This window comes from Trematomus bernacchii, unplaced genomic scaffold, assembly GCF_902827165.1.
Source record: "Trematomus bernacchii unplaced genomic scaffold, fTreBer1.1, whole genome shotgun sequence".
Taxonomy (NCBI): Eukaryota; Metazoa; Chordata; class Actinopteri; order Perciformes; family Nototheniidae; genus Trematomus; species Trematomus bernacchii.
The window spans coordinates 205,296-219,442 of record NW_022987567.1 but is presented as its reverse complement, the minus strand read 5'-3'; the positions used below and the strand labels follow the sequence as shown (position 1 = coordinate 219,442).

General features: G+C 40.0%; 1 protein-coding gene across 1 annotated transcript in view; it reads right to left on the bottom strand.

Moving 5' to 3' along the window:
• Positions 1-14,147, bottom strand: part of LOC117479035 (ephrin type-A receptor 5) — a 66,054-nt gene that overhangs the window by 40,445 nt on the left and 11,462 nt on the right. Inside the window, exon 3 of the mRNA XM_034126052.1 lies at positions 10,879-11,596. Coding sequence (XP_033981943.1) covers positions 10,879-11,596 — 718 coding nt within the window. The remainder of the gene's footprint in view (positions 1-10,878; positions 11,597-14,147) is intronic.

Here is a 14,147-nt window from a genome sequence, read left to right as displayed (position 1 = left end):
CTAATAATCTCATTTATTATGTTTGGTACTGTTATCAAAAGTAATGCAATTTTTTGCAGGTTTTGAATGATAGTTAGGAGAGTAGAATTATGAAGAAGATACATTGCAACTACCCAAGGAAATGCAGGTACATCAACATTTTCCTAATTAAACTTCCTGAGTAACTACACTTAAACCATTCTTACTGCAGCTACGTTCCACCACAACAAGATTTTACAAAATATGACTAAAAAGCCAAATGGCACATCGTTTTTGCCCTACGTAACATCCACTTATATTTCCTCTTTTCCCGTGACTCTTCCAGCTGTACACAGAATCATAAGGATTGACATGAAAGTAAACTTTGACAGCAGAAACACAACAATGGAACGGTTGCATTTCAATACAATGCCTATTCTGTGAACAGATAGTATTGTGAACCAATAAACCAGGCAAGGAAACACAGTAAATATCCTCTTCCTGTATTTGTCCCACAGCGAGCTACTGGCCTAAAGGAACATAAACACTGAATGTGTGTGTCTGTTTGTGTGTGTGCATGCACGATGGTGTCATGCCTTCATGCATTATTGTTGTATAACTGTGGCCAAGTACGCTCATATTTGTATATGCTTGTATGAGAACACAAACACAGCCAGATGATAATACCATAACAATATACAACCCAGTCAATGGGGTTTTCCTGTCTGATGGGTGGCAGAGGAGGGTCATTGTTCAGCACCCTATTATTCTCAGGCCACAAGCTGACACAAAGAGGTCAAACTGGTCACAATGGCTTTCGAACATAAATCAATTTATCGGCCCGGTCAGAGTCTGGTGGCGGAGGTCAAACATAACCCATACATCATAACGATACATCAAGTGTCAAACTATGCTGAATATCAATGACACGACATAATATATTGCTATTAAATGCATTTTTATTTACTTGATGGATGTACTTTGCAGCATTTGAATAACACATGCAAACACAAATTGCAAAGCACATAAATGAGGTGAAAAAGGGTCAGGATGTCGCGCCATTCAAATACTCGTGAGACATGTGGAGTGTGCATAAAAAGGGTGGTGAATCACATTTCATTTGACCTATTTAAATACAAGAATGAATAAAATAATCTGTTTACGTGTGCACATTTATATTACATTGTTCTATTTCCCTTGCAGATGTGGTTAGTGTATAATTCATGCCTTCAATTCACCAGATGCTCCATAAATAAAGAAATTATGGGGTTATTTACAGGTTTTGAAATACAATTTTCTCTCCGACGTTGGAAAAAATATAGCCAGGATTTAATGGTTTGAGATCATTTTACAGCGGCGATATATTCTTCTAGGGCTGCTATTTATTATAGATTTACTTGCATATTATTTTCACGGTTTATTAATTGATCATAAAATGTCAGGAAATAGTGTAAAATGTCGATCCATGTTTGTCAACAAGGGTCTTTAAATGTCTTGCTTTGTCAGTCCAAAACCCAAATATAGTATCGGTTTAACGTGATGTCAAACAGTGTAAAGCAGGACATTTCCAGAGAGGCTAGCCTATTAAAAGCATTTTCTGTCATGTTTTGTATAAAAACGTACTTCAACGATTAATCTATTATTTGAAATTAGCTAAACAAATTAGTTATTTGTTTTTTTCTGTAAACTGTGCATTGAAGAATATGAATTATACAATATATACAGTTGGCGAACTTTAATTCATACAGATTTTTTTCTAAAGCGAAAAGGGTGCCAGTAAGGGCTATACGACATACAAAAAGAGCTTTTGTTTTTTTAATGTGGTGGGGAATTAGGGGGGTCATAAGATATTTAAATGGTGTACCATTTCCTTCAATCTAATTGGAGATCAGTTTGACAAAAAAAGTCAAGATATTTTTTAAGTGATCAGTTCATGCATGCATTTTGATAATTGATATAGTTAGTGTAAAGTGTAAATGACACAGTACATACCATTTTGCCAATCTCACATTAACACACACAATTCATGCTCCATCTCTAACTATGTCTGCATGAACGCCACCATCTTCTCTTTCCAGACTCCTAGAGAGACTGCAAAGAAAAACATATTGCTGATGTTTGACTGCTGTGAAACTGAATCATTGAGAAACTTGTCACCTGACCTAAATACAACGAAAGGGTCCACAACAACCAGTCTAACCAGTCCTAGCAGCCACCTTTGACTGGGACTCTCGAGACCACCGTGCTTTCATGGAAAGACGCTGGCTGTGCTGAGTGAAGTATTTTATTAATATTTCACAGACTGCAGGAATGTGTGTGTGTGTGTGTATACCTTTGTGAGGGCATTGTGGCTGGCACATATTTCTTCAAAGGGGTGTTTGAGGGGTTGAGGGTTAGGATTAGGTTTGGGCCAAGGTTGGGGCAAATGGGGTTAAGCACCTAAGTATGTTGGTTATGTCTTGAGATGGGGGGGGGGGCTTGGCTGTGTCAAGAACGCCCCTCGCAAGTATAAAAAAAACATGTGAATATGTGTGCACGTTAGCAGGGGGAAGGGTAAAAAGGGAGGAAGCACTTCTGGGAAAGTCAGTTTACCCAACAAGCACTCAGGAAGCACTTTAGTTGTCATGACAGCATCGCCACGTTGAGATGATGGGGTGATGGAGAGGAGGGGTGGGGAGGAAGATGGAGGAGGAGAGAATGTAGTGAAAGAAGTCAGCAGGAGCAGCAGCTTCATATTGAACAGGATCTGGAAAGATGAATGGCGGCTCTTTCGGCAATAGATCCAGTCGATTCATATTTCAGGAGATGACGGAATCAAAAAGGCTTCCTGCCACTTGCAGATTTTGGCGCCATCATTCACCGTGCTGCTCTGTCGCTCGAGCAACTCAGGGATGAGTAAGCCTTTCTGAATACTGATAACTCGAATGATAAAATGCAAGAGGTAGAGGGGAGCAAATATCTGACTGGCGACGTGATTAAAGCTCAGTTAGTTCATATCAAAATCTAGGATAAATCGAATAGGTCTTCATGTATGGCAGCGGGTCAAACATTTATATTGATTTGCTTAAATATATAATCATCAAACATTTATGATGGTTGAATTGGAAAATAAATTAAAAAAGGAAAGTTACATTTGTACTACTGTCATTTTTACTACTGTCATTTTTACAAATTAAGTTTTTAATACATGTTTTGCTCTGACCTCAGAATAATAAAGCCAGGATTAAATGGTTTAATATATTTTACAGCGGCAGTGTCATTTTCTTGTGCTGCTTTTTACGATTGTTTTTATTATGAATTGCATATTATTTTCTTAGTTTATCACTTGCTATTGTTTTTCAACATTAGAGTCTTTAAATATTTAGTTTTTATCACCATTTACTAAGAGATACAATCATTAAAGATATAATGGTAACATTAGAAGAAAACTTAAATAAATACAAATAAAAAGTTACATTTTCTGCTGTCATTTTTACTCAAAATCCCGCCATTCAAGTTTTGAATTAGTTGCTGGGGGATGTCTTCCACTACTGTGTCTTGTAAATCCCCTGAGGAATGGGCCAAATCTTTCACAAAAGGAATACGTTGCTTGTGACATCACAAAGGTGCAATGCTATATTAAAACGGTGTCAATTAAGCAGAAAGATTCTCCATTCTACAGAAGTCTATGAAAACATTTCAAATCTATTTGGATCTCCGTCAAGTCAAAGTCAAATTTCCACACAAAGAAAAATAAATCAAAGAGGTGATAGAACTAAGTGGATCCTTATCAGCAAACACGGGTAATCATTTTGAATTAGCTGATGCTGTCACAATCTCTGTTACGCAAGCTACTGTAAGTCTCTATTCGCCATCCACCACAAGCCCCACATTGCAAGTGTGAGCTGCCTGTTCGCTATCTCATAATTCCCTCGAGGGAGAAGCCAGAAAGCTTCCTCGCATTACGACGCACGCCAGAGAGAGAGTTTGTGATGGCACCACCGGCACTGTGACCAGATCGAGTTTGACATGTGCTGCAGTGACGTCTGACAGGCAGGCAAACAGAGGAACATCGGGGGAGTCCTCCTGACACCCAAACAAAGTATTGCCATGGGAGATGCAGCACTACCCATGACACACTTATGAGACACTCGAGGAACGAAACCCTACGGTGTTATTATCCTACCATTGAGCAGCAGTTCATCATGCCACACAATTCATTTAATTGATGATAACATCAGTCGTCCTCTTCCCATTGTATTCCTCGTCTTCTGTCGTCCTTTTTTCTTCTTCTCTGCCAACCCTCCCCCAACTTCCCCCACTTCTCTTCCCCCTACTTCGCTGCCCATCTTATACCTCCAAGTCTTTTCTTTTGTCACATGAATTCATCTCAGCCTGATTTCTAACATCACAAAGCTGTCAACCCCAGGATTCCATTCAGCCTTTATTTCATCTTCCCAACATGACATTCAGCTCAACTTCCGCACATATAATTTAGTCCTTATTCCATTATTCCCACATTAAATCCAGCCCTTATTCCATCATTCAAGTGTGTCACTTAGCTCCTTTACTATCATACGCCATTATTTAATCACTCAAGAAACCCTTATTGTTCACTCTTCTCGCTTCTTCTTCCATTATAGCAGCACTATTTCCAACTATAGTCTATCATTCAAACAATCATTTACATTCTTATTCTACCTCGTTATAATGTTCTGTATGATGTATGGTTTCGAAGGATTTTTTTAGCAAATGCAAACATACTTTGCTTTCACTTTCAAATATCTTACATTAGTTCTGGCCAACCCTTATTCAACACACTGTGATAGTCTAAGGGGCGGGACATCTCTTAGCAGTTGACCAATCACAACAGAGCAGGCCAGCTAACCAATCAGAGCAAACTGGTCTCTGGTTTCAGACAGAGGGCGAACAAATAAAGACCTTTTTGAACATTAAAGCATGTAAATATGTCACAATAGAGACACAAAATACAAATATGAACCTGAAAATGAGCATTATTTGCCCTCTTTAAGAGAAAATATCCTTAAGTTATAAAGTAGAGTTTTACCTTATAAATGTATGATAAACCAACTTGGATATTCTCTTAGTTCAAAGTCACAAATGTATCACAAGGAATAGTCATAAAGAGTCAAAGAACGACATGACTTCTCTTAAGGTAGGAACAACCTCAACACATCATAGAGGTTTACTTATGGACAACTTATCAAATTATACATTGCATAGCATTCAGCAATAGAACATTACATTTTTAGCTTAGTGATTTCAGCATAAGCATCCGTACTATTCGAAGAAAATTACATACTGATTTGGGTGGGGCAATAGCTTTTGTACATCCTTTTTTTCCCTCGTAGATTTGATGGTTTTTCTCTTAGGTTTACCACTTTTTTCCTCAGGGAATATCAATGTTTTTTCCTCTCAGAAATGTACAACTTCAATCAAGGAATTTCTGTGTCTCTCCGAAGAGAACCCCCATTCCCCTCTGGCTCTTTAATGTATATGAAATGTTTCCTATAATGGCCTGAAAATACTGTCATATTGTACGCTCAAAACTGCTCAGCAAACCTAAATGAGTAGTAAATGGCAGAAAATGTCTCTCATCGATGTACAAAATGTTATAAATAGCCACGTAAGTGCCATGCAAACACCATTCAGATCTTTTTCCTCCACATTCAATTCAAACATTACTCCAATGTTCCTTTCAGCCATTATTCTCACATTCTTTCTAGTAGTCACTCAGCCTAAATCACATCTGCGAGGCTGAACTCAATCTACAGTCTCCCCCCCCCCCCTTCCTTCTCATCCATCTGGCCAATTCTATCCTCAGTTATCCTTTTCTTTATTGCAATCACCACTGAAACAACACTCATCCATCTCTGTGTCTCTCTGCCCTCACACCCTGTGGCGAGAAGCCTTCCATTTATCTCGTGTCCCCTTGTTTTGCCATCACTTCTGCTCTCCGTAATCCTCCAATCTTTCCTTCTCTCCATCCATCTATGTACCCACGGAGGCACTCCCCTCCTCCCCCATGCCTCTCTCTTCACTCTCTCTGTGCTGACAGTGCTGCAGGCTACCACCAATTATCCCAGCTAAAGTTGTGCCTGCGTCTATACATCTCACACAAGCACATACAATATCTTTAGATGTCACCCGACACAAAATCATAAATCTCCGGTGTAACGAGACAGGACAACCACGTGCTTAATATATTCACTTTCCGTCGACGTGACTCTTAACCGTGAACAAATGATATGGAAACAGATCATTTATTTCCTATAATGTCATATAAATAAACAAAAAACTCAAGTTAAGACAAAATACCTAGCAGAACAAAGCAATGAATAACAACACAAATCCAACAATGCATTTCTGTACAGTTGTTGGAAAATGTATTGTTTAGCCTTTTTCCAATATTTCCCCAATGTGACAACATAGTGTGTTTATGGGAGAAGGGAAGGGGGCTAATAAGACAGAATTGTATTGTTGACGGAGAAAGATTGAGGGATCTTTCAGAGACTTAAAGAGGAGAAGAATGAGGCCAGAAGTGTATAAAAGACAGGAGAGTGCTGATGTAGGTGGCAGTAATAAAGAGGAATAGAAAGAAAGAAGGAGGGAGAGGCAATGAATGATAGGCAGTCACTTAAATGAGCAAAGGAAAAGGAGGGGAAAGAGTGAAAAAAAGAGAAAGCAAATCAGACAAAGAACAGGAGATGTACAAATGACGGGAAGAAAAAAGACAAAGAGGGGGAGAAATAGCTGTCCGTAACGAGTTTTGTCCTACATTCACAATGGCTGCGTTAAATCATGCTCTACTAGGCAGCACAAGCAGCCAGGATCCACTGATATAGACGTTTTCTCTCACATTGTAATGTAGTATGACCTGCAACTCACTGTTACAAAATCTACATGCTTAAAACCCCACAACAAAACAGGCCATCAAATAAAATGTGGCTATTAACAATGGAGTCTTTTTAAAAAGAGCTCTACCCTTTAGAAAATCCCACTGACATTCACAGAGAGGGTAAAGTTGACATAATAGAGTGGAAATTAAAAACCTGGTACATGTTCTCACATCCATATTGCTGGATATTTAGTAGCAGAACATCTGACAGCCAAACAAATATCAAAAGCCCCAATACTAGAACTGCTTGGGTATGTATTCCAGGCACGTTTTAAAACGTCTCACAAACAGAATTCAACACTTAATTCCGCCGTTACTGATTGAAATGAACATGAAAAAGTGTTTTCCAAAGCAGCGAGCACGTTTGGTTACAAAGCTGAAGAAAGAGAGGAAGTCCTGCCATGTTTCTCTCTGTAGACACTTCAAAGATCGGTTTCATCTGCATGCAAAATTGGAAAAAAAGAAAAATCTTCATTAATTGCTGGGAGTGTGTTCTACTGAGCTTGTTGACTTCCTTTTAGAGGACCATTATACAAAAAACTCAATCAATCTGTGAGCACTGGAGATGTTTTTTTATTCTAAAACGTTTAACCATTGGATGGGAAATTAGCATATCACACAACTTCATCTTCACCGTATGCACAACAGTCTGAAATTATTTAAATGGAAATCAGTTAACCTCTAACTTTGTTCTGTTGCTACCGGACGGGGAAAACAGTGCTGTTACCTTCTTGAAATACATGCTGGCAGATTTGATCAGTGTCAACAAAATAGCGGTCTCACAGCCCGTGAACAGGAGTACAAAGGGAATGCCACTTTTGTCCCTCTCTTTTATGCTTGGTTGGTCTACACCAGAAAATACTTTGCTGCCTTTTTTTCATGTCTCTTCAAACAAAAAAACAGTTTTAATCTTCGCTGCCGTCTATACAAGAAGCCCTTCTCTCTTTTGTTGTCCATAGATAAGTGGAAACAGATTTCACACAAACTATAAAACCTTGTGAATTCCAATTATTAAGCGTCTTCCCACTTAAAAACAAGGGAAACATGGTTTCTTCCATGATCTTTGACACATATTTGCAGTTTGCAGATGATAATGTTGATAATACATCACATTTTCCCCCAAAAAATATACACTTACTCAAAATACTGTCAATATCCTTGTTAAAATAAATTCATCTTAATTTAATTGCTTGATTTCATAGTTTGTAGAGTTTCTTAAAACACATATTTCTTAAACTGCTTAAAGTGCACACGCTGCTGACATGCTGCTGATGCAATGCAGCTGATGTACGGTAAATAATGTATGAATGTTGGCACCATCAAAGTATGTTCCCTTTACTTCAAAGAATCATACTCTTAAGAACAACCGAGACTAAAAGTCTACAGCCATGCTAGCAGCTCTGGGATGCTGTACTTATAGATATTAGATAAAGCTAATGTCAACTTGACAATATTACCATGCCAAAGTATGAAAGGCATAATGTTAAACACGGCCATTGTGATTCATCCTCTAAGAGAAAGAGAAACTGCAGTCCACATTTTTTATTTTAGCATTAGCATTAACCTTATTGAGATTATGCTAATAGCTAACCTGTTATTGGAGAATTACTGGCAACAAAGTCAGCGACATCTGTAGATTGGTATCTATGTTAACCATGAGCAGTCATGATGTTGTTTAAATTATTATGGAGAAGTTTAATGTGATGACGAAGGGAAGACACGTTGTGAAGAATCGAAAACAAGGGGTGATCCTTTTTTTTTTTTTTAAAGGGGTCAGGTTCTGTCCGTCCAGACTAAAAAGCGAACCTGGAGCTTTCAAACTAAAATAGCAACAATAGTGTTTTTGAATGTTTCTGTCTAAGTAAGGAAACACCAAAAATAATGTGGCTTCTCGGCATAAATGTAGGAAAAGTTCCCATTTTAAAACCAAATCATATTATTGTGGAAGAATGTCCAATAATGTAGTAAGACAAGTCCAATACAGCAAAAAGTCCCAAGATTGCATTATTTTTTAATCAATCCACAGTACCTGTTGTGTTATAAGTAATTCTGAAGTTTACGCTTTTTTATTCTTGGGTATTTACATAATAAGTATATTATTCATCCAGTGGTGCAATACCATGCAGTCTACTGTATGTGCAATACACAACACAGGTCCCTTTCCTAAACTGCACAAATATAGTCATCATTTTTAAATACTTAAGACCAAAACCTGTTGCCATGCAGCGCTGATATACCCAGTACAGAATGAGCTCTTGTGTATTACTGCTGAACACCAGAGTTATATTTTAGCCCTGTCAGCGTCAGATATGTGACCGTCCATGTGACTGTACTGTCGGTGGCAGCATGACTCCGGGCAGGCCACTGGCACACTGGCAGCTACTGCCTAATGATCTCCCCACAGAGACTCCATGTCTGACTAAGTTAAGCTAGATATAGTGCACACTTTGTTACACAGCTTCTATGTTTTACCATGTGATTACAAGTTACTGAGCTAATAAGAGAGGTGCTGTTTTAAAAAGGCAATGATTTCATTCTGCAGGCATTGTGTGACAAATTCTATGGAAAACCACTTCTGCCATGCACGTCACCAACCAGCCTCCTCTCACAGTCAAGTATCCAATGCATGCAATCATACAGGCTTTGTGGCACAGGAATGACATGGCAATATGTACTGTATTAAAGAGGCCCAATTATGATTTTTGGGGTTTTCCCTTTTCTTGTGCGTTTACAGAAAATGGTCTGCAAAGGCTAATACTACCCCCTGCCTGAAATGCCTTGACTGGACACCTTGGTTTACTTCTGCAACATGGTGACACCGCTGCTATGTTCTAGCGGGCCAACACATTGTATATGATAGGGTAAGGGGCGGGACATCTCTAAGCGGTTGACCAATCGTAACAGAGCCGGCCAGCTAACCAATCAGAGTAGACTGGGCTCTGGTTTCAGACTGAGGGGGAAAAGAGGTGCTGCACTTTTTGAACATTAAAGCATGGAAACATGTGACAGTAGAGGCACAAAATACAAATATGAACCTGAAAATGAGCATGATAGGGCCCCTTTAATACTTGAGGCACAGTTTTGAGCTAAAACTAACATTTGGGCTTTGAGTAGAGAAGCCGAAACATAATGTTTTTTTATAATGGAGTATATTTATAGAATTCAGAACAATAGTGCACATACTCATAGACGTGCAAAATTGAAAAGCAAAAGATAATCTCTCTTCATGTACTCTTCAACAGTTTGCTATTTGTGGTTGAGCATCAATCTTTTAGTTCATTGCCTGACGCTCGATTGGTAAGGCACTGTGTGACCAGATGAAACACTGGAGTGCTAGCAAATAATCACACATTTGAAAGTCTCTGGTATTTTTCTGAAATTTCGCCGCGCCACTCAGAGCTTCTCTAGCGTCTAGTGAGTAGTAGAGTCTGAAAATTGAGTAATTTACAGATGGCGCAGAGGAAGATTGGAGAGGAGTGAAGGAGAGGAAAAACAGAGAGGATCTGGGTGCCCGTGGAAATGGCAGTTAAGGTCGGCAGTGTGGATGTTTGGGCTCGAGTCGGAGCAGAACAACGGCTGTGTGAGAGCAGCAAAGTGCTGCAGGGCTCGAGGGAATACCCTCCACTAAGCTAGGGAGAAACACACACACACAGGCAAACACACACACACAGCGAGAAACACTCTAAGTAAAAGAATAAAACAGATCTGTGCGTACACTCAAAACACACAATACTAAAAACAAACATGTTCATGGGTATAAAAATAAACAACTGGAGGAAGATGGCAACCCACAAGCAAACACACAGGCCTGTGCGCCCTCAAACCTAAAGAAAGACCAAAATGCTAACACTGGGTAATGATTTAAGGGGGTCAAAACGAAGCAATTCTCACGTCAAATTATGAATTTGGCTTTTTTGTTGGATAAATGAATAACTGATTATGAAAATTACCATTTTTGTATCAATCATTAACTGACTGTGACTTATTAAGCAGTACTCCACGCTCAAGTTTTTCCCTCTTACCTTGACAGGATCCGTTGATTTCCTCAAATCCCGGCTGGCACACACACTTCCCGATCGGCACCAGCCATTCGCCCTCCGTGCTGCAGTGCATCCTGGGAGGCTCATATAAAGGCAGAGAGTTATTGACGCAGCGGCCCACTACCTCCACCAGCTGCGAGGCTTCTGAGCCCGGGATGGTGTCGGGGAACTCGGCCAAACTCTTCACCAAAAACGGGCAGCGTTTGTAGAAAACACGCACCGAGACCAAAGCGATGCAGGCCCCCAGATCCTGAAACGCCAGGTAGAAGCCTTTCTGGGTCAGGGGGCCTAAATCGCGGACTTCGGTGTTGAGCTTCATCACGCGGTCCCCGAGGTCCAGCTCTGTGAAGCTCTCATCAGCTGCTATGGTGTCCACTTTGAAGTATCTGCTCTCCTTCATCGCCCTGTCCACCTCCTCCGTCATTCCCGTCCCATCGTTCATCTCTCCGTCAATTTCCTCGTCGCCCTCGTCCGTTTCGTAGTAGTACATGTTAAACGTCTCCTTGCAGGTCCCGACCCCCCCGGGCAGGCTGTTGCAGTCTCTCAGGGTGAACTTGAGCTCGATGAAGACCCGCTGGGCGCCCTCCGTCAGGATCCAGTTGGTGTGGAGCCAGTTGTTCTGGTTCTGCTCCATCACCCGGCACACTTGGTAGGTGTGGATGGGAGCGTAGTCTTCGTCTACTTCCCCGATCTCCTCCCACTGAGGCAAAGAACAGAGGGAGATTATTAAGAGAGTGGCAAAATAGGTAATGGTGAAACAAATCTGGATGCCTTCCCTTAGGTAACATAAAGAAGAGCTGGGCTCTGATAAATATGTAAGCAACAAGGTGGAGTTAGCTACTTCATATACACCTAAGTAGTTTAGTACCATGCTTCCTAAACTAGGGATCTTAACATTTTTATATTAATACATGGGGTTACTAAGAAGAAAAACGAAATTCCAATGAATAAAGTTGTATTCATATTTTGGACTCCCTTTTGGCAATTGTAAAATATAGGATACATTGATCGCTTTGTACCTTGGACCTTCATTTAAATTAAAATATTTGAGAAATGTTGTACTCAAAATTGTACTATAGTACTTGAACACATTTTTTTGATTACGTTCCACCACCCCTGACCAAAACATAACATTTGCTATGATGTGAAATCTTCTTTAAATGTTTTCATCAAATCATTTCAGACTATATCATAATTTGGCAGATTTCAGATTGTTCTCTCCGTTTTTGTCAAAAAAAGGATTTAGTTTACTAAAACATGTTTATAGTATTTTTAAATGCAGGTGAGAAAGAGAAAAATGTATACTGAAAGGTATAAATGCGAAGATTTGTCAAATCTGTGCTAGTATTGGAATACTACGAAACACCCTCACGAACAGAGAATTGAGAACCATGGGAAATGACTAAGAATGAGCAACAGTAACCTTGTTGAAAGACTTAACAGTGGCAAGGAAATCAGAAAGCGTGTGTGTGTGTGTGTGTGTGTGTGTGTGTGTGTGTGTGTGTGTGTGTGTGTGTGTGTGTGTGTGTGTGTGTGTGTGTGTGTGTGTGTGTGTGGCTAGGTACAGTATAGATGGCAGAATAATCCACATCCTTTCCACCTTGATTCATCCTATTGCAACAGACAGCATATAATGAGATAGTGTTATAGAATTTATATGCATTTATCATGAATAAGGGGAGGAGTTCTTGTCAGCAAAAAATATAATTAACAGGAACTTAAAGGCGTGTTCATCTCTGGGTACTGTAGCCATACCTTTATAATGTCTGTGTGTGTGTGTGCGTGTTATCAATTCCTGCCTGTGTGTGCATATATGCAAATGATTCCGTCAGTGTTCAAGCTTGTGTGTGTGTGTGTCTGCAACCCTGCCTGTGTGTGTGCGTGTGAATGTGCGTGTGCGTGTGCGTGTGTGTGTGTGTGTGTGTGTGTGTCAGACAGCAGCATTAATTCCCTCTGCAGGTCTCCTGGGACGTGGCTATTATCTGCATCACTAGCACTCTCCCATGGCTAATACAGGCGCTTCATCATGTCACTGTAATACGGCCAGAGGGACCAGACTATGATCTGGTGTTATAGCTTAATAGCCCATATTACTCAATGCTGTAGCCATTGTGTAAAACCTTCGGTCTTGTTCTCCATCTGTCTTTTTCGTACCTCCCTATTTCAGTCTGACTTTTCTTTTTCTGGCTCATAGTTCTTGTTTGTTCTGTCTGTGTTCTTATACTTCAATCTTTTAGCAGTCCAATTTGAAGCCACTTCCACAAACCTTCATACTTTTTAAAGGCTGTTTCAGGGTTGACACCTGGTTTTGAGAGTAGAGGTTAGACATAGCTTAGGGTTAAAGTAAATGCAGTTTGTTAATAAGAGTCCTCACAAGAATACTGTAGATGCACAGACAGACCTGTGTGTGACTTTTTCCTATCTCTCCAAGACTCCAGCCCAGTCAGTCCCAGTGCAGACATTAAGCCTCTTACTGGTTAGATCACACAGATCCACCAGCCTGCTCTGAGCTTTACACAGCTTAACACACACACCACACAACACATACACACACCAATCATTGTTGCTAGCCCAGCAGGGAGTTAAAGAGGCGACCTTCTCCAAGTTTGCCTGGGAGCAAATATTCAGTATGTGTAGAAAGCGTGGTTTCCGTTGTCTGCACTGGGAAGTCCCCTACTGTGCAGCTTTACTGTATTAACACTGTTTGATTGCTAATGTTGATTGACATCACTCTTGCTTAAGCTAACTCATTCAACTGAGTCATCAAACTATGATGGAACTGGTTGTGAATATATAAATACCCTTGGAAAAGAGCACTGAAACACACACTTTTAACTACACTATTAATGTTAGTTTAAGCACGGATTTCACACATTCAAAGCTTTGAAGAGATGAAACAAAATGACATTCCTACTTGATCGTTGTATTTCTTTTTAAAGTAAGGATAAAAAATGACACAAATAAACAACTTTTCCCCCCACCCATCCTTAGCATTTCGAAGCTGTATTATTGTTGGCGCAACGCTCGCAAAGACAACCGGATCCCGTTCCTTTTTTTTCAGAACTTAACAACTATCAGTATCAACACTGGACATGCTGCATTTAGTTTCCCACAGTTATTTGTGTTTGCCACTTGCCATGTTCGCGTCTCATTAACTAGCGATAGCAACTTGGGAAAACAAAACCACCATAACCTTCCTGTTTCGGTTGTGCAAAGGTTGATGCACTTCCTTTGTGCTGTATATCGAGCCT